The sequence below is a fragment of the Branchiostoma lanceolatum genome, chromosome 11 (genome assembly GCF_035083965.1).
Source record: "Branchiostoma lanceolatum isolate klBraLanc5 chromosome 11, klBraLanc5.hap2, whole genome shotgun sequence".
NCBI lineage: Eukaryota > Metazoa > Chordata > Leptocardii > Amphioxiformes > Branchiostomatidae > Branchiostoma > Branchiostoma lanceolatum.
Window position 1 is genome coordinate 10,343,499 of NC_089732.1, and position 22,378 is coordinate 10,365,876.

The window sequence follows — 22,378 nt, forward strand, 5'->3', positions numbered from 1 at the left end:
CAACGTTGAGGTGGATTCTGTACTGAACGATGAGACAATACAGTAGTTTTCAACATCCAATGAGACTTGTTTGCACCGCGATTCCACGTCGCCAATTCCTAAATGATCTGTCAATGCGCCTTTACTAAGCTCTATTCCATATGGAACATACTCAATGGATGAGCTACGCTTTACCCATTGCCGTGCAATACATACAAAACACCTAATATCCGAATACTCATAGAATATATGAGAATTTAAAAAAAATCATTAAAAAATACATAATCAATTGTAATCCTTCTTCTAGGCCGTACAATCATCGGTTCATATGTTGACACGTACGTTGAGCTTGCAAGAACAATTACGGAAACTAGGCCGATAAGATTGTACATTCATGACCTGGATCTGATTAGGACAGTTTCCAATAGTCGCTTCTGTCAGAACATTTTGGATCCGATAAGGTACATTTCATCCAATCTTACTGCCTGCTCCATGTGCATGCAATTATCTGCATGTAATTAACTTAATGATACGTGAGCAAACAAATAGCAGGATCAGGTTGTGACAGGACCAGAAGAATCTGAATCGATCCAATCAAGCAAACCACGCAATCGAAGGACACTAAGTCATCTGTCCATCGCAATAATTAAAATCCAATTCATTCAGTGTGGCTATATCGCACTATGTACATGTACATATGTGCTGTCTTCAATTACTAGTTTGTTCTATTACCAAACATGCGCGAAGTTGTCAGTGACGTCACAAATAGTGTAGCGCGTGTTGCATTTTGGGTACCAGCGGTCAGGAACAGGGTACTCTGAAATTGTTGCGATGGTTCTATGTTCGCGCTTTTCACAGCTACCTCTTTACCGCGAACTTGAAACCCGTGCGAACATTTCCAATTCCACTGTACAAAGCTGTATGCATGGCAGTCTCAACCGCGAAATTAAAACCACCACGAAAACTCCATTTTACCTCCACCGCGAAATGAAATCCCCGTGAACATTTCCCCCATCTACAGTATCTTACGTTAGGTACCGCAAACAGTAAAATCCCCTGGTTGTCTGTTGCGTATGCTGCCGCCTAAATATATTCATTTTACCTTGTTCACTTTCCACATGAACACCTCTAGGTTATATTAAACTCTAGTACCAGCGCCCTAGTCTGCCATTTTTACAGGGTTACACCTTCTTACGGAATCATATATCCACCAAATCTCGTAGGATCAAGATTACATAATCGGTAGCTGCTGAGGAAGTAAACTGTTTAAACAAGGACTTTTCCTCCCAACATTGTAGACATGAATGGGAACAATGTAACCTTTGCTTTTGGCAATAGCAACTGACACATATCGTATCAGGTGTAATAAGTAAGATATTGCGTAAGGTAATAAATAGGTAACTGGGAAAAGTTAATTCATTACAATTGTCAGATGATTTTTGATAGTAAACTAACCTTTATGTCATTTAGTTGGATTAGTATCTGCAATTTGGTTGATTTCATGCGGCCCGGACTACCCCAGGGGACCTTGATTTTAATAAACTGGCATATACCAGAGCATATCTTCGACTTGATGACGCTACACACTCGAGTGCCTAACAGCACCAAATTAAGAAGGTAATACGCAGTAGCTTTCATGACATTTTATGAAACGGTGCCAGTAAATTGTGTTTTTGCAGCCAGATTGTCAAGGCACGATGGTAGTTGCCGCTCACAAAGTAGCAATAGTAAGTCACAGCAGCACAGAAGATGACGGCTCTAGCGTTCGTCAGTCTTCTGTTTGCGAACTAGAAAATTAATATTTCCTAGTACCTATCACAAAAGAATAATACATGAACATCACACTACAACACACATCCAACCCATCATTCCTTCGCATGAGTGGCGCAGCCTGTATCTAATTTTGGTGGAAACACATGGTACAAAGCTTTTCGCGCGACGTAGAAGGATTTAATGTGCACATGTTGTAATTTCATTTCACAACCTTTGATCCAATATCAAGCTTATATCTCTCTCGCTGGCTCGGCGTAAGAAAAGACTTACAGCGAACCTTGTAGTAAACCATTACACATCCACAAGGGAAATCATAGGGGGTATTTAAGCTTCGGTGCTCACACAAGTCGCAGGATTAGTTCGTTTGGAGTAGCAAAGAAGTTATTTATTGCACCCAACGAAAAGTAACCGGTGCAATGGCCTAACGGGAAGAGTGTTCGCCTTGCATCGGTAGGTCTTGAGTTCGATCCCCGGCCAAGTCGTACCAAAGACTTTAGAAATTGAACTGGAATGGTACTGAACACATGAAGCACTTTCATTACCCACAACGCAGCGTATCAGTGAAGAATGCCAGGATTTACCATCAATCATATAATATGGTTGGATTTTTCTCCGCCTACGTTCAGTTGCGTCCGGGTGACCGCGTAATTCAATATGATGATATGGCCTGATACATGATAATGTGATAAAATGACGTCATAACATACGTTTTGAACACTGACGAAAACTTACCCTAAGTACCATGCATAAAATACACTAGGTTGTGTAGCTAAGAATCCATATATTGATTGATGAAACTATCTACGGATGGTCCGGAAATGTGAAGTAGTAACCTACGATTCAACAGCCTTCTCTTGCCTCTGATTTGATATGCATTGATTTGTTAACCTGGAATGGTACTAGTACTCTGCTTATGAATGTTGTGCTATAACGTTATGATATGTGTATAAGGTGCTTAAATGTTATACCCTTTGGCCACATGAGTAGTGCCAAACGCGCAGGTCATTGCACTTGAAGTAAAAATATACATTTTAAACGGTTCATACTGGATTTAACTAATGTGAATATGACCCTTTCACTTGTAGATATAAATGTTCTGTTTAATGAATAGAAATCCCAACCACTCAGTTCCTAGTGAATGCCCTGTGTGTGACCTAGGTGGGGAGGTGGGCATCGTCTTCTCAATGATTAGTCAAGTACTGTACGGTACTTCAGGCTTAAATACAACGGGCTATTATAAGATATAACCAAAACTGGCTATAAATACAAATTTCTAGATCTAAACTCACCAAGAAACATACTTACACGGTCAAGCTTAAAGCCTATTAGTAAATAGACAATTAAAATTTGTGACAGGAAAGATTCCCGCCACTTAAAAATGTCTTATTCACCTTTGACCCCAGGATGATAGAGGTCACAGGTCCTAAACCTGATTACTCAAACGTGTCACTTGTGATAACATGCCGAAATATGTTCTTTAATTGAGATTATTTCATCCACCAAATGTTAAAACATCTCTTATCTTAGCAAGCTATCTTTTGCTGTCATAATGAGATCAAGCCTTCTTGGTAAAACAGAGAAGTAACCCATTAGAATTTTTCGAATGGTAGTAGCAATGATGAATCACAGGATTCAAATCTGGTGTTATATTTGTATTCGTCCCCACATCCTTGACGTACTGTGCAAGTCTTACTCTCATCACGTTTCCAGGGATTGGATTCCTCTGTAATAAGCAAGAAGTGAGCCATTGACCCAAAACCGACCTGAGATATTGGATTGATGAAACTCATGAGCAGTCGAAATGAGTCTGGGGACCAGTACAATGGAAAATTCTAGATTGACAAAGTGGAACTTCGACGACAAGGGTAAGTTTCCGCTAAAGAGGCTGCTTTTGACGGAATCGGGTCACCTTTACACCTGATGAGACGAGTAAGAACCATAGAAGATCATCCACCGGAAGATTGTGTGTGCCAAATTGAAAATAGCCAATGGCCTCAATGCCCTTCAAAGTTAATCAATCAAGATACAGGAAGTTGCTATCATTCTTTCAAGGATGCGCCATGCCTCCGAGAGCTCTGGTTTAAGATTTCTCCACAAAACAGTGATGTCTGAAGAGTTAAGCATCATACACGTTTTGGTAAATTCCAGTTAACATGACTATATCAGGCAGCTGTTTGATTGGGAGTCACGTACGTATCTTTATGCATTAGGGGTGAAATCTGATGTCGCAAATAGAAATGAGCTGATGAAGATTATATATCCAAGTAGTACTAGTATGATACGCAGCTTGTGTATGTTATAAATGAATGCCAATTCCTGTTTATGCATTATCATCAATGTGTATGGTTTCATATGTTGAAACGCCAAGTAATTTCTGAACCTTTGTGACAAAATAGAAAGAGGTTAATCCAAAATTAATTAACCAGTATGCAAATCTCCTCTATATGGACCTAATCCACTACCAAATGCAGTGCTGCATACCTAAACCCCGGACCTGAACTGGACTGGACCTAACGTTTAGGTTCAAGTCCCCCAAAAAACTAGATATCTAAAAATTATGTTTACCACACATATGCCATGGGTTCAGGTCCGGACTTATAAGACCGGACCTAAACCTGAACCTCTGGATCTGAATCCGGACCTGAACCTGGGTTTAGGCATGCAGCTCTAACCAAGTATCATGCATTAAGCGTTAAATACGGTACACTCAAAGCTACTTTCCTTAGAATGTGACTCCATTCTCACAGGTTACCCTCGAAAATCGGAATCATTCCGCATCTTCTCTAACTTGCTTACTAATGACATTTTTGAAACGTGTCCCTGTTTCTAAATGTGGCGACCTATCTTGCAGTGTTGCTGCTTTGGGACTCATACCAGTGGCCGTGACTGGAGATAAGTCCAGAGGTGCCGACCCTACCTGCTAACTGGTAACGAAAACGTGACTGACGAAGAGAGATATAAATGAAGCGCGAGAATTCCGTGCTGAGGACACTTGATAACCTTGAACCTAGGTCCAATCTTCCACCCTTTGACCAAATTTAGCAATATCATTAACCACGGACGTGTCTGGCAATGTCACCAACATTAACGCGCGTGACTATGCTATGAAAGTGTTGCATCGCTGAATGACATGGTCACAAAATTTTATGCATTCTAAGTAAGGCCGCTCTGGTTCCAGTGCTTGTGTTTTTCAGTGATAAAGTAGAAATTGTCACCAGAACCATCACTACGTTTAAAGTGATAGTAGGCAAAGTGTGCTAGACAATAATAGTAATATTTGCACAGTGGGTAGCACCGGAAGTCACGGTTGCTGGGTAGCAGCTATGATTTGGCACTTCCTGCGTCTTTTATTTGTTCCATTAGTCTCGCTTTATCAGCTGTGGACCTCGGTAATGATTGTGCAAAACTAACCCAAGCGAATAGTTACCAACGTTTTAGTGTATCGATAGTTTTGGACGCAAAGATGTAAAAGAACATGAATGTTTGATGTATGGCGTTATTTTATATGTGAATGTCCAACTGTATATTAGATGGCATCCGACATCAGCACAGCTGCCTGGGTGACCTGTGTATGGCTGTGTTGCAATTTCAAGAAAATAAAAAATTTAAATACTTGGATTATGCGTAGCGTTTTTACTCATTGTGTACCCTGTCAATTGCAGCCAACAATCATATTTCTATCTCTAAAGATTTCACAGGAATGATCTTTTGAAACTTGCTGAACGTACAAGTTGTTTCCAGGATTGTTTGAGAATGGGCTCTGGCAAAACCTAGCGTTTCAAGATTGCAAAGAAGGGACATGTCATATCGTATTGCTTAAACACAATGGGCGGTCAACAGTCTGATCCCATTTTGCGGAAGGATTTTTAAAACAACAAAAATGCAACAAATTCGAAGATTTTGCAGTAACCGTTGAACGACCTCTACCTGAGTGATGGTGCTTCAACAGATAGGAATCAATACGTTCGCGGTAGAGAAGAGGAGACAATGTTCATAAAACATGAACGATGTGAATGATTGTCGATATATCACTTGTCACTGGAGCACTAAACGCGCCAGTGTTTAATCTGTGCGCCGCAGACAAAGAGAAATGCCCCACTCCATCAAAGTGGCTGCTGCAGTATATATGCAATATATGTACACTACAAGAGCCACTGGTAAAAGAAGGTTTTTGTATTCTTATACGATAGTGAGGACAATATATTAATCTCTTCATATTGCATATTTCACCAATCAATAAAGTTTCTTTATTGATGCATTCATGGAGGAATGTAGTTCTTTACTTACAGTAATATTTATTTTATATAGTGTCAAAACGTCGTTAAGAGAAATTTGTTTTGAGAATTCTGCCGAAATTTACCACAGTGCCGAAATTAATCACAGTGTGTTAATGTAGACTACACGATAATTCTCACTGTTTTATGTCGTTTATTGCGTGACTGAAATTAAAAGATCTGTTTACCGACAGTCGTTGCGTTGTAAATGATCTTGACACCCAAAAGGGGAACTGAAGGTGAAAGAAGAGTTGCAGAAGATCGTTTATGACGCCAATGAACCTGTTGTTTTCATTCTATAGCACTGCAGTGGTCCGTCATCCGTTACATCAGTTATTGAGGATGCTGCTTTCAGGCCCATTGAATGATCGGTCTTTAATGATCAGATCCATCATCTAGACAGTCCTTGAAGATTACAATCAGACGGAATCTTCTGAACGGCCTGATTTGGTCTGCAGATTACAATTATCCGACATGAATTTTCAACACTACACCCGGACAACCCCCTCCCCCCCCCCCCCCACATGCACCCTTCTACTCTATCTGTACTATATCCATATACAATTTATTGGTATATCGTGTACAATAGCTTGATATATGATAGTACATCAAGACAGGATCAAAGAATGGGATCTTGATTGGTCACCAAAACTAACAAAGGAAAAAAAACTGTAAAAATTGGTGTATTCACAATTTCACATCCATTGTTTATTTCTTTTTTTTATGTTGTATAGTATGTGAAGATTTGATATTTCAGTGAATTTTGCATTGTGGCTTCATTTAACATCTTTTTTTTTCATTTCACACAGACATGCATCATAATTTCTGCGCTTGATTTATGAATACGTCCGAAGGGCTTGAGTAAATCCATGAAAGCCTCTGATATGTAGTTCTCATTATAATGACAGGCAGAATCAGGTCAACACATTGATCGTTTGGACCGAATCTGTCCCATGCATATTGTAAGCCTGTAGTTTTGCTAGACTTGGAACTATTACCCACCTGTGCCCCTAGCGCTTGAAGCTCGCAGCACGTGCCATGTACTCTGGCTTCACACAGCTTACATTTCACGCGTAAAAGACATTAAAAGCCCATCCCTGACCATGCGGGTGCACTACACAATTACCAATTACCTATTTGAAATTTCGTGATGTGGTCTTTCACATTGTGGGTGATCGTTCACAAGTATTCCTATACTTGATTTTTTTAGGTGTTTGCTTTATCATTCAATGAGCGGTTACCGTAGCTTTTACCATGTACGATTGTTGAGCAATCAAGTTCATTTATTCATTTTGTTTTGAATTATTGGCTTTGATTTCAAAAAGAAGAAGATTACACAAAAGTGATAAACTCAATGTGCTTGCTTTCTTTCTATATTTTTAACATAGGAACGTATATCCTAATTACATACTATCAGCTTTCTTTCTATATGCTCAACATAGGAACTTATATCATGTACTATTTACATAACTTTCATTGCGAATAGTTCACATATCTCTGTTGTTAATATACATGTAAAGCCAGCATACCTTCAGGGAAGCGCACATCAGCTATTCAATGTACGTCGATTAATGGAATAGATGAGAAGGATTGTTGTGCAATAACGGTCAAAGTTTCCCCTGCATACCCTTGACGGACATTTAAATAAATGTATTCAACGTTTATCTTGAACCCCCGCTGAACCCATTCCGCGGCGCCTGCGAGCTTTTCTTATTTGCCAGTTTTCATCTTGTTATATAATTGTTGTTATTTGAGAAGGTCACCTTGTGGCATTAGGGTTAATAAGTGACCTAGACCCTGTCGAGGGTTCCACCACTCTGCAATCTTGAAAGACCAATCAGCAAAAGCCGTCTGATAAGTCGGCCTCTAAACTTGACCTTTAGCAATGATAACATTGTCCAAGGCTTGCTCAGGGACAGACCTGGCTCCTCCAGGGGCATAAAGGGATAAAAATCGGCGCCAAAGAACCAAAATGTTAGTCTCACTAGAACGACCTGGTGACTTTCTCTAAGCCTCATCAAAAAGGGGGCGTTTTAGTTCACTTACTTTGAATGATGTCCTTGTGAGTGTCGTTACGATGTCAAAACATAATAATCTGGTCAGGCAATATGTCAGAAATATGTTTCATAAGCCAGTCGTAAGTAATGAAAACGTAGTCGTAACACCAGAGTGCAGCGATAGGTTGGAAAATTGTATGAAAAATGTGGCACATTGGGTCAGTACTGACGTCAAACATTCCATATCCTTTACCGTTTTACCTTATACCCCAATTTCACTAGGTCGGAGCGAAAGCGCAGCGCGATCGCCGTTTATTGGAATGGGAGCCTTACTGAGTTGGTTTGGTTTGGTGGCAGTAATATGATATACGGGAAGTAGACATCGTTAAGATTCTGATTCTGACTTATGGCCGAGAGTTGAAGCGTGGGTCTAAACGACCAGGGTTTGTGGGCGTCAAGCATTCCATATCCTTTACCATTTTACCTTACTGAGTCGGTTTGGTTTGATAGTAATAGCAGTTATATGAGTTACGGTAAGTAGACATCGTTAAGACTCTTATTCTGACGTATGGTCAGCAGTTGAAGCGTGGGTCTAAACGACCAGGGTTGTTGGGCGGTCAAGCAGAAGACGTTGATCCTTGCCGATATAGCTTCCCACGTAGATGGGGCAAGTCTCGTTTGTCTTCCAGCCTATTTGCAAGAAAATGGACAGTGTCAATGACCAACCCTACTCACATGGAGCAGGTCCCTACTTGCCGTAGGTGTGTAGTTAACGATGTTGTAAAGACTAATGTTGAACTGGAGGTGCTACACTAAAAACCTCGGATTAACTACGCATCGTCCGGAGCAGCTGGACTGTGTTCCATGGCAGAACGATGACTAATCGTTTAATAACGACTCAGCAAATGCATAACAAGCTCGCATAAAGAAGACAATTCACATAATTGTATTTGTATAAAACGTATAGCACATCTTTTCATTGGATCGCTCATTCCTTGACAAAGACTGCAGCTGGTCAGTCGAAAATTTGGGTAAGACCAATTTTCGTTTTTGCAAATATAGTTTCATCTTGATTCAGAATACTACTAGTAGTATGACTTTATTGATGTCCCGGAAGTTCATCATCTTTCAAATCTTAAAGCGTCAGTGTAGACTTAGATAAACTGTGTATCATTTCTACATTACATAAAGTACAAGAAAGTATGGGGAGATGTTTACAATTGGGTGCACAAACTGATATTTCTCTTTCTTTACGGAGTGATAAATTAGAAGCTGTTTGACATGGATCCAAATCATTGCAGAATCTGCCAACATGTCGTCCTGGATTGCCTGCACCCCAGGTGGACCTCTCCGCTCTCTAGCGCTAATGATAAACGGTACCGGTAATGGTGCTCCTGAAATGATTTAAGGCTAAGGGGCGCGCTGCGAATGAGGTTTTGTAAGTAACTCGTAGATCCCTTTATCCTGGTAATGGTCTTGTTCAGATCACCTCGGGGACTTGCAGGAAAAGACGGAGACAGGGATAACCTGATTGGCTAAGATGACTTGGTTACATTTACCCAGGAGACGATCCTTGGAATGACAGAAATGTTCCCACCTTTAATTGACAGCACGGTCAATCTCATGACAAGACATATGTTGTGGACTAACACCGTATTCAGGCAATGGTATTACACCGTACTTTAACATATCTATCAGCATCTTCCGAGTTACCTACTTATAACTACTCTAGGGAAGCTGCTGCATACGGTTTGTCATCACTACATCAGAAACAGATTATTTAGGAGAGGTGACAGTGTTTAGCCAAATGTCTCACTGGTTTACCTTGAATATGAAATAGGGAGCACAAAATGACTTTAAGAAATTTTCAAGAGGCCGAATACATTATTCGGATGTTGTTTGAAGAAGACGTGGGGAAAGGGCACATGTCAACAGCAATGATGATCAAAGAAAAGTGTATGTCTTCTGTGTCTTAATGTATGTACCTCATTTGTCATTTAAGGTTAGGGGCCGAGGTGTCGTCTTTTCCTTCCGAGGGCATATCCGGCATTTTACGCTTTATTTAAGGTTTACTATAAATGCAGAAATGTTCGCGGGGATTTAATTTCGCGGTAGGGAGATAATGGAGTGTTCGCGGTGGTTTAAGTTCGCGGACATAAAACAACCGCGAACATTTCTGCATTTTCAGTATCTTTACAGTTTTAGTACTGCGAGAGGATCTAAGGTAAGGTAAAGTAAGTACTGACATCCCGGCCCAAGCCATCTTACGACATGACAGATTCCTCCATATTGAAAAATAAATCTTCAAATAATAGAAACTAATGTGTAGATGTTACATCATACTTTAGAGAGCTTCCGACGACCAGTGCTTTAAATTGGTAAGATGATTATGGTATCTTGTATTTTGCTTTCAATGACTACACTGGTATTGATCTAACGTCACACGTGATAGCGATTTCAGTAATCCTGTATATCCTCTTAGCTTCTCCGTAGACAGTAGCATGTTGATGTGCAGATAACAAAGGCCTACAGAAGAATTACAAACCACGTCATTGATGTCACCTGGGGATCGTGACAACGACATTGAAAGATGTGAAGCGCTGTTGCCTGAACCTGTAGGATCACCTAATGCTCACGTCTCCATGTCAGTTAGACATTTTCAATATATTCAGCATCCCCATTAGGGCTGATCCAGAAAATTAGAAACACGACCGGGTTGAGTCGTGTTGGCAGTTTCGTCACGTTAGGTGCTTCCACCCCCTCTACCTCCCCACAGCCTCCCCATAGTAACGAGACACCGCAGCACTTCCGACACTCTCCACCTGGAAGATGTCATCCTTCCTCGATACATTATTTCAGCACTCGCCGACTGAATGCGAAAGAATATACTCCCGTTCGTGCCAGTAGGGCAAGAAATCGATTAACGTATAATTTTCCGCTTTGTTCTTTCTCATTTCAAGTTCAGGGCGGGGGTTTTGTAAAGGATTCAGGGCGGGGGTTTTGTAAAGGATGTTGAACAATGATATCGAATCATCATATTTACAGCTACTGTATAACATTATCATTACTGTAAGGAGTTACTAGTATATTCGGGTGAGACTTAAAATCAAAATTGAACTTGAAGACGTTTATCAATGTTGCACAACCTGACACCATTTCATTTTCACAAAGTGCTTATATACAGTGGTCACGAGTACAGATGTCCAAGTTTTTTTAGAATCACTTCACAGACAACAAAAGAGGACCATTGAAATATTGAATTTACTTTGAATATCTCAAAGATACCGACGGTTAGTTTCACCAATTGCGATAAGTGTGTGGGACTAAGTTTATTTTCCCCCGAAAATAATTTCATCAGGTTGGTAGAACATAGGATATTGGAGATTCTTTTTACACAACCAGTCAGCAAGGGAGATTTACTGGTTGTGTAAAAAGAATCTCTAATATCCTAAGTTTATTTTTGTTTTGTTTTTTGTAGAATCACTAAACAGATCACAAAAGAAGACCATTGAAAATATTGAATTTGAATTGAATGTCTGAAAGATACCCCGTACGCGATACTGACGGTAAGCTCCACCGAGTGCGATGAGTGTGAGGGACTCTCGACAAATCACGATTGGTTCTCCTGATGCACACTAAGAGCTTTTCGCGGCAGCTGATAACGAATACTAATATCGAAGCGTTCCTCGGGAGAAATCAGCAGGCAGTTAGTGCTCGTTTAGCCGCCATGGGTTTCCTCAAACTCAAGTGAACACCTGCCGCAGAAAAGGTATTGCCTCTAACCAGGTTCGGACAAGAATACAATCCCCGCAGGTCAGAAAGATTTCTTAGCTGTCCAAGTAATGCTCCAGTCATATCTAAAAAGTGGGGCCCCGCCGAGTTGTTTATGAACTGTTTTTTTGCACTTTAGGACGCGACCCCTACGTGGCCCCGTGGGACTACCTGCGGCTACCGGTCTATTTTCGGGCACGACCGGGCCCCTGAATGATTTTAACTCGGAGTTAACATCAACCCGTGACCCAGTAACAAATAGTGACCGTGAGCTAATCGTGAGAACACCGAGCGGTTCCCCTCCCCGTATCCGACAGTCCAACAGACAAATTTGTGGCTACACCCCCTTCGGACACCGGGCAAATGTGACCCGGGTAAATTCTGTACCAGTTAGCTATAGACTAGCCCCGATTTATAAGGTTTCATCTAGATTTTTATATAGCCGCCAATTGGTATAGAAATTAATCAGTGTGCAAACGGCTAGATCTACTCATTACTCTATAATATTTTTCAGATAAGCAACGCTGTCGAAGATGATATCAATGATGAAGTTTTGGAAAACTCTCAGTCAGATAATATAATCACATCAATCAACATATGTTTCCAATTTGTGGCGAGAAAAAATCAACATCGTAACGAACATCAATGTTAATATCATAAAGCCATTGATCAATAAATCGTGTTTTTGCTGAACAGCTATAAGCCTCCGTTTGGTAAGACTATGTGGCTCCTGACGTAATCTCATGTAGATTTACTTGATTTGTGTCCTTGATAGTTAGTATGATTTTTTTTTTTTGCTTTGTTGCTCTTTTCCTGATTTCCTTTTATTAAAACGATTCCATAGGTATATCGGTCTGTTCATCACGCATATGTTAAGTTGCCCTTTTTAAGAGCGCGGTATGGTTTATCTCTATACTTGTGTAGGCACGAAATGCCACGTCATAAGTAACCATTTCTCTTCCTTAATACGCCATTTGAACTAATCAGTAAAACAAAATGATCGTCAAGAAATTTCCAAGAACACGGTATATTGTTTTTGGCCGTGTGGCTACATCTTCTCTTTAGCAAGGCCAGGGTTGTACATTGTTGTTAGTACAGTGCATGTCATACGCTAGACACCTGCAATGTACGTGCTAGGAAGCATGCCAAATTGGGCCATTCCGAAAATGCAGGGGGCCGTTCGTTCTAAATAAGGTTAGTGATCTCTTCAACATAGTCTTAATATCTTATGAAGCAGGTGTGCCAAGACTACGGGGTTCCATCTTCAATCAGTATTTCAGTATAGTGTCGAAGAAGGATGAGTTTTTATGACTTGTGGCAGGGCAAAATCAGTAATAAAAGCTTAGTGTTGAGACAAACTGAAAAAAGGAGAAATTTGGATTGGATTTTATATTCAAGGAATTTGGTATGAGACCCCATTTAACCAACAATTCTGTGAAGATTCTTTTGGTGCAAAAATACATAATTGGTGACAAAAAAATGTACGATAGAACTAAGCTATGATCAACTTTGTCCATATATAGATGTCCAGCACCAACACTGATATCTCATGCATTACAAAAAAAAAACGTTTTGTGAATCTATCAGTTGCATTTAACAGTAAACCACGGCTATATATATAACTTTATTCTGACCTTTGCTTCTTTTACGTAAGCCTAGTGCGGGTTGAATAACATCAGATGTGTCGGACCATGACATAACCTTGGACAAAACTTTAACTACTGACCCCAAAGGTCAGACGCACTGCATTGAAAGTCGACCTACTAGTAATGGTCTAACATTTGAACTGAACTTTAGCGCCGCCGTGTCTATATGTCTTTAACGTTCATAAAGGGTGGGTTGAGAAATTTGGTGGCTCATTCAACTCAGAACAACTGGTATCAGGATAGCTTGCTGGTCTAATAACTTTTCATGTAGATGTTTTATATGATTGTTGAATATTGTTTCATATTCTTATCAGCAATGCCTATTTCGTTTTTTATGTTAACTCAATGCCAAGGACGGCTTTAAATACTAAAAATATTTTTGACAGCTTTAAAGTTCGACAAGTACAAGTTATGACCGGTTGACCTCTAAGCTCACAAAGGAATGGTTGAAGCAAAATGAGTTTCTACGGCGTGGCGCCGGGTGTCTTGGGTAGATACGTGGCTAGCTGACAATAATCTCCAACATCAGAAGGCTATTTTTTCACAAAATAGTCACGAATCATCTTTGAAAGTAGATAAAACGACAGATGTAATTTTAAACACAGTTGTTATTCTCAGTGTGTCTACAGAACCATGCTGTATCACATTGTGCGATCATTCAAAAGCGTGCTCATCCAATCATGTAAGAGGTATAGCGTTCATGCTAGCTTCACAAAGGCATTTCTTCTGGTGCCAAGGAGAATCTTTCCGGTGTGCACATCCGGTGCTGTAAAACAAAACAAGCCAAGAATACTCTGTAACATTTTACGTTTTGTGACCCCAAAGGGCGAAGAGGTAATGCGCGTGATGCATTCGTAGGTCCGGAAATGTAGGTTTGTCGGATGAATTGGTCCACTTTGGACCACAAGTCAACAATCAAGAACCCTAACCACTGCAATGAAATACATGTCCACCCTACAGAAGACTTCTTTCTTGACCAATGTTACACCTCCGTTCCACTAGGGTGGCGACCTCGCTCCGATCGCGCTGTGAGCTAAAATTTGACATATCGCTCAACGAATTTCGTGTATAGAATATAATAAAAGCTTTTTTAACGCTTGGTGTGTCTTGTTGTCTTTTCAGCCATACATTTGGCATGGTATTCCAATTACAACATCAAGAAAACAGCAGTAGCAATGCCACTCTTAAAATTGCAGTCGTATAAACAAGGCAGCAACATTGAAGGGATCAACCTTTTTTTCAAACCGAGGCCAATGACTTTCAAGACGATGGAGGTGACCTCCCCGTCTTATCAAAGCAATCCGTCCTGGCTTTCGTTGCACAGCGAGGTCTCGTTTACAGAATGCTGATGCAAAAATGGGATTTTCAGCGTGCTTGAAACCGTCGCTAACACACTCGTTTATCTAACACGCCTTTGTAGCACGCCCACTCAATGTGAACTGTGAACTTCTGTCATATACCTGCTGAATAGTATTCTACACTGGGGGCGAAGTCTGAAAAATATAGATGGAAGGTATATATCTAGGTGTGTACGAAGGTAAGGCAGAAAAAACCCATTAGTATCAAAGCAGGTTCATCTTGTATACACATTAAGAAATGTCAGTCTCAAGAAGACAATATTATGTGCCGTTACATTTGTGCCAAATTTCAAGTAATTCTAAGCAAAAAAATGAACGTGCCATGATACTACTTAAGGCATTTATTTCTGACTCACCCTCATAACCATGTTATCACAAACTGGCTACAATGGGAAACACTTCAAAGAAACAAGATGTAGGTGTATAGGCTGTAGTGAGAAAGAAAATGGTGTTTGGGAAGGATAAAAGAGGAAGCTTTTCACTTGAAACCGACGTTTTCAGTTATGAAATACAACATACACATTAATCACTTGTACTAGGACTGTTGCGTGAGATCGAGTCCAATAAAGCGCATGCCTGTAAAAGTTATATTCTAATCGATAGTAAAGTTTGTAATAAAACACATTCAGAAGGTCAACGTTAGTGCTCAGACATTTGTACGTAGATTCATTGCAACCATTGTAAAATATCGTTTCGCCAGGTTCTCACTCCATTTTCATCGTTTTTATTGAATCACAGATAGCTAGACGTATTTATCGCACTACCGCAAACGGCTATCTTCATATTTTCTCTGCAAAGAAATATCCCATTAACTCATCTTAAAAGTGACCGGGGTACTAGATAATGTATGTAATGCATGTCTACCAAGCTATCTTATTCCTTTCTGCTAGTTTTCATAATGACTATCTATAAGCATTTTTTTAAAAACACGAACCTGCCAGTTAGAACCATACAAACAAGACATACGACAAGAGAATATGTTCCCTTAACAGCTTAACTGAAGCTGTTTTCCTATAAAAACAAGCCTAAGCGCATTCGTGCATTTCGCGATAAAGGATATGACAAATATGACAAGCGTTTCTAAAACCTATACCTTAGTACAGTCATTACCCTTACCAGACTATAAATTGTTGCTATTTCAACAATACCATCGGCCCCTTTAGATGGAAATGATACCAATAAAGGAGCCCATTTTCCCCAGTGTGATGTCAAAGAAATGAATAACAAAGGCACGCCAGAGATGTGGATTCACAATAATAGAAGATGTGAGACTACCAATCATTTCAGTCTGCCTTCTCTCAGGCTACATTTACAGTTCATCTTCAGCTGTATTATTATCATCCGAGATACGGACTCTTAAAACTGCCGGCAATTTTTGCCTAAGTGCACGGTACATAAATATACAGCTCACGGCAGCGGGCAAATATCTCATTTCGCGTGCCAGAGCCGAGCATCAAATGTCGTTTCCGCCGATAAACTTTCCGCCGCCGAATCAATGCCCGACAAAGATGTAATAAAATGGCGGATCGATGGAAGGGTAAAGGGCAGCAAGCTTCGTGCGCCTGGTCTGTGATAGGCAATATCCACTGCTTCTAAGTGGAGCCTTAAAGCCTTTTAATTAGATTAAAAACTAAGACTTTTCTCTGGACATCGTCGTCAATGGGATTTTCTTATTTTCCTTTCTTACTGCCCAGCCTCATATTTATGAGAGTATTGGCAGTTGCGCACGGCTTAGTTACAACACAAGTGCCCGATGCATAAAAATGAAGGGAACTAAAAGAAAAACGCTACGGAACATAAACAACTGATTTTATCTCGTCCCGACTAGCCCCTACAGCATTTAGATAGACAAATGCGTTCTTTTTGTCCGACCAGTCATCCCTAGGTCAGCCATATTGTCGGAGGAAAATATTCTGCAATGGATACATGGAAAGCCATTATCATAAATATTATGAACAGCACACATGCGGTCATGCAGGGTACTTGATCTAACAGGCAGTTTCTTTCATTGATCGACATTGAGCTACAAATGAATTTTTATTGACCACTGGTTTGGGATACTGTTGAGATGTCCATTCTAACTAAAATGTTAGGTATCACCATCATCACTAGGTATTATCTATTACCAATTCGTCAATTTTCGTGTATGATGTCCTTTTACTGACTGGACGTGTTCAATTTATCACGGAACCCACTTATCGAACGGTGGTAAGTAACGTATGTATGTCTGTCCTTTGGGTCATTCCAATACTGTTAGTTTAATTTCTCGTAATGTTCAGATATCATATTTGAATAACCTGCCGTTCCCAGCTGACCTAACCTTAAAACGACTACCAACATGTCAGTATTGAATTTACTTGAGTGGGAGGGTTCGGGGTACGCCGGTCGATACTTCTGTGTAAGGCGCTGACTCCGAGACAATGGGGTGATAGACAATGCGGCCAGGGGAAGGGCCTTTACCGTGTCGATAAATTATACAGCATAGGTCGTTTACCCCCCCCCCCCCCCATATCTTGGTTTCTGGGCATGATATTGTTAATTTATGTTGAAATGTTACTGTATAATAGATAGATAGTGTGGATATTTCATTGTTCACATTTTGTATCATTATCTAAGTGGTGAAGTTGGCGGTAGCAAAGAAAGTGATTAAGGTTCGATAACACATCTGCACACAACGGTGGGTCAAAGAAGAAAACAACTTGTTCCCCGCAAATATTACCTAAATAAAAAGAAAAGTTACGCAACTTATGTGGACTTAAATCAACTCACAAGTGTGAACGAGTCCTTACCTACCTACTTATCTAGTCCCACAGCATGACCTCGAACAACAGAGTTGCACTTTTCATTTAACCCAATTTAGGCAAAAGGAAGTTTTATGCACACTGTGTGAAAGGTGGCTGGAAAATGCCAGAGCTGGGATTAGAACGAGAACAATGGGCTTAGATCCCAAGACCACCCCAATCTAATATGGTATCAGAAACGACATGTTTATTGCATGCAATTTGATTGATATATATGCAACATATCATATTACCGCTGTATCTAACAGTGCATGGTGTGCAATACAGCGTACTGGGGCGTGGTACCTACCCCTACTTTTTCCGAGAGGCATGGTCGTCTACTTCCATGTAACGTTGCAAGATGAGAAGTACGGTACAATACAGAACGGCAATACCTTTTATGTGTCCATTCGGATTACAGCATTTAGGAGGGGAAAGCTCAATCCCTTGACTCTGTGATCCTTGCGTTTCCATGCATCAGTCTCTATGCACTCGCGACGTTTGAACTATATCATGTCTAGACAAGAACAGAGCCGCTAAGTGGTGAAGTAGCAAAGGCCTGAGCCTCAAAGTAGATTGAAACATCTTTAACAATCAGGAGTGTGTGTTATCCACCGTGACTTTAACATTCTAACATCGCGTCTATCGACAGGGATATGCCACAAAACAAGCAAGACATTTTTTTTAAAACTTTCTCCCTGCTGCTCACTGTGTAACAGATACGGAATTGGGTACCAAACGGCTACTTCAGTGTGCTAAAGGTTAAGAGTGGACGGTAGAAAAAGGAAACGTCACAGTCGACATCTGCTAAAGCGCGCCAGTCCTCAGCTTGACAAATGACAAACTGCATACCATCTATAGAGCTAATCCATGCAATTAACTTGAATAGGCAAATTTTTCAATTACGCTTCACCTATGCTATGAAATGTGACTGCAGCATTATGAATGAATAAGATTATGTAAAGGAGGCAAGAGAAAGGGGGAGCATGCCGACCACAGCAGAATAGCAAATACATAACGGTAATGTCGGCATATCAAGAGTTTTCAGTAAAAAACAAACTGTCCACGAAGGTTGTAGTTGCAAAGCAAGCATGGGAGTCTGAGTACATTTGGTATCACGTTGAACAAGAAAAGATAGGTTCTTGATAAGTCATGACATGATTTTCTCATAGTACAGACTTCTGTGAAATCACTGTATCCATTATACTTTTGTACCATGTATGGATTTGTATGGAAAATCCTCCTTGAGAAGAGCTGACTGATGTAGCAGTGATGCAGTAAGCTTTTCCAACCCAGCAGTTTCCTTTTCCACAGCATGTAGGTATCAATACTGGCCATAAATGTGCTTTCCTGTATTCAATGTGAAGGTTTGCTGGCTTATAGCAAAACTGGCCCCAGGGTGGTGGTTCAACATCCTCTAAGAAGTACTTTATGTCGAGGGACCATTTGGAAGCGAGCAGTAATCCCCACACGGCAAAAACGGCATCGCTCTATTTATCTACATCCAGTCTTCAAATAAGGAGCTCTCTGAAAGGCTATGCTCTGGAAATTGGGTTCAGTGAATCCTTTCTTAACTCACTGAAGTGGAACATGCACTAGTCATACACCGTGCATCATCTAACGCCTCAGGCGTACTAACGTAGGCCGTGAATAGGATGCTTTCATCAGACTGTATTCAGACATAGAGGAAAACATATCAAGCATGACGCCCGATGCAACAACCGCTTATAAGGACTTCTATGATGTATCATTACATTCAGGCTGTGCTATGTACGGTTGACGCAAAACATATGGCATTGCTGAACACATCATACGGACATTCCCCAAGGTTAGAGCACCTTGACGTTTGCAGACACGGTCATTGGTTCGCGGCAGCATAAATAACAGGGTTGTAACTGGCGTTAAAGGCTGTGAAACAACAGGACTCATAAAGAATTAATGCAGAAGATAAAAGAGAATTCTCCAGATTGGGCCTTGTTGGGTATGCATAGGAAGGTTATCAAGGATCGCTACCTTGATGGACCCCGTGGCTACAACCGTAAAAGAATCCAGGCCTGTAGACACAGTTAACTCTGTATTATTTATAGGGAAGTGGCAGGGAGGCGGAAAGGGCTGCATCTTTGACCTTGTATCCAGAGACATCGTCCGACCAGAAACAGAAGAGCACGCCAACTGGCAGCAGTGTCTTATTGTGTAAATATAGATACAGATAATCTATAAATACAGATAGATTAACCATATACGGAGCTAGGGAAGGGAGATGAGAGAAGGAGATAAGAAGACAATACCAAGTTGCCCTTTGTCTGCTTAGACCATTAGATGGTTTAGACCATTAGATGGTTTAGACCATTAGATGGTTTAGACCATTAGATGGCTTAGACCATGAGATGGTTAAGACCATTAGATGGCTTAGGCCATTAGGTGTTTTAGACTATTAGATGGCTGACAGCTGCTTGAATCGCAATGCCTGCAATGTTAAAAGTTTGCACCGCGTACCTCATTAGCGAAGCGTAAATCAGAAAAAAAATTATGTTAAACATTCGCGACACTGCTTTCACAACAGACGAACGATTGTCCTACAAAAAGGACCATGCATAATTGAAGGAAGAATTACTTGGAATGAAATACGACAGCACCACGGGACAGTTTAACCCGTGCATTGGTGACAAGCGTTAACATCAATAAAGTTGCTGATTTCAGCAACCTAATCTTCACCAGTGCAGGCGCAGTGAGTGCCAGTACACAGCAAGTCTGATATTGAATCGCACGCCTCACAGACAATGAAAACAATACGTCACGCTCGCAGCTTTGTATTCTTATCAGGACGTGGCAGTTTCAATCCAAGCCATCGCGGCACCCATAAAAAGCTAACGATTTCCTCATTATGCGTGCGCAGATGTTGTTTGGTGATCTTACCTCTGGAACTGTTCCGTCTGGAGCGAGCGGCCGTGCCATTTTTGGTCTGGGACGGCTCCTCCAGCTTCGCCACAACACTTGTCCCCGTCCTTGGTGCAGGAAGCCCAACTGTTGCGTTGACGGGAGGTCCATTGGCGCGCTCTGTAGCGAGCAAGAACAAGTACATGAACAACTCAAGACGGACCAACAGACACGAGCACATTGTCAGCTTGGCAATCCCTAGTAGGCTTACGTTAGTTAAAGCATGCCTCGTGCATGTAAATTGTCAGTGACGCGACAGTGCCTTGCTGCATCAGGTAAAACCTTTGAATTACCCCCACCGTCATTAGTCACGCATCTGAGCAGCAAATTAGCAGCGCTGTCGGAATTCTCCAAGGTTATGGAGTGGCCCGTTAAGGTGCTGGAGAAGACGTTTCCATGGCTCCTCCAGGACCCTTCTTTGGCCCCAAGCGTCCTGAATCGGTTTAATGCACGGCTCCACTGAGAGATCTTATCTCCATTGTTACCCAACCCAGAATTGATGGAAGCTTAAAGAATTGTCTCAAACAATTGACTCTTGGGGACTGGGAGCATAAATTACGGCATTCCCATAGCAGAGAAAACGGCTTCAAGACTTTAAGTTCTAATCTAGAATTCTCTTTGTCTTCTTGAAAGTAATTGATCACATAACGTGATTACTGTTAATTGTCTCCAATTGCTTCAGGCTTAAAGCAGCAGATTACGACACAAGCAGTAATTCCCGATTGTGCTTTCTTTGATGAATCATGATGATACAATTTATGCCACTAATAGATTGTAATCGCGACTTAACCAGACGGTTAAATGCATGTAAGCTGCTAAGGAAGCTGGTTAACTGGCGCTGTCGATAGATGATAATATGTTACGTCCGGAGCGAGCTTTTCTGACGTACCGTTGGGAATATTATCAAGTTATTAGCGGAATTAGATACGTTCATCATCAGGCAATCAATGTATGACTATAATTATTCTGGTTTACTTTGCTGTTCTTCCCTTTCTGTCACAATTTCTGGCTTTTAAAGCCGACTTGAAATTTTTCTCATAAGGACCCGGCTCATTGATAACCTCCCCTGCTCCGTTCACAATGAAAGCTGCGTTAAGTGCGTACACACTTCCAATAATGGCGAGGTGTATCAAGGACATCTGAAATTGTCCTTTTGTGTGAACCCAATTGAAAGTAGCCGTATTTATGGATTGCTGATCCAATTATGTGGAAAGCGTTGGGCCGATAGGGGACCGTCTCCGGCGTACCCGTGACAAACACGTCGTCAGTCATGGAGAACTGACGCAGGGCTGACGCGTTAACTCAGGGATAGATGGGCTACTGTAAAGTATCAAATATATTAGTCAAGTCTCCTGACACTACATTTATCGAAATAGATATGAATTTATGGACGGAAACCGGCACTGAGGTACAGCCTTGTTATTCATCAACGTTGCCACAGTTTTCACGCAAAGGCGATAGCAAAATCCCAGAATAGCTTTATCAATGGTTGGGCACGGTACATAACACAACGTCCTCTCTCAGTCGTGTCTATGGTGAATGGATGACCCGCTAGTTTTGCAGCATTTCCTTTTTTTCCTTTCCGTCAGCAATGCATGAAATCACAGTGCGTAAAAATGTGGTAGGAATTATACGGTTGAGCACGCATACATCCACTCTGAACAACTGAAGCATGACATGAGATACTACTTTGGTATGCGCCTATCATGAAATTCTATATGCATCTTCATCCTTGCGTACTTAATTACTATACTTCATAGCGATGCTTTCGACTGGCCATCTGTAATGAACACTGATGCAAGAAAATCACGACTGTTTTATAAACGTAGATTTTGCCTCTCTTCGATCTAGCGACCCGGAAAT

General features: G+C 40.9%; 1 protein-coding gene across 3 annotated transcripts in view; it reads right to left on the minus strand.

The window, feature by feature from the left end:
* LOC136444505 (glutamate receptor ionotropic, delta-2-like) overlaps positions 1–22,378 on the minus strand; it is a 68,027-nt gene that overhangs the window by 43,484 nt on the left and 2,165 nt on the right. For all 3 annotated transcript variants that reach the window (XM_066442083.1, XM_066442082.1, XM_066442084.1), the window contains exon 2: positions 20,495–20,635. In XM_066442083.1, coding sequence (XP_066298180.1) covers positions 20,495–20,635 — 141 coding nt within the window. The remainder of the gene's footprint in view (positions 1–20,494; positions 20,636–22,378) is intronic.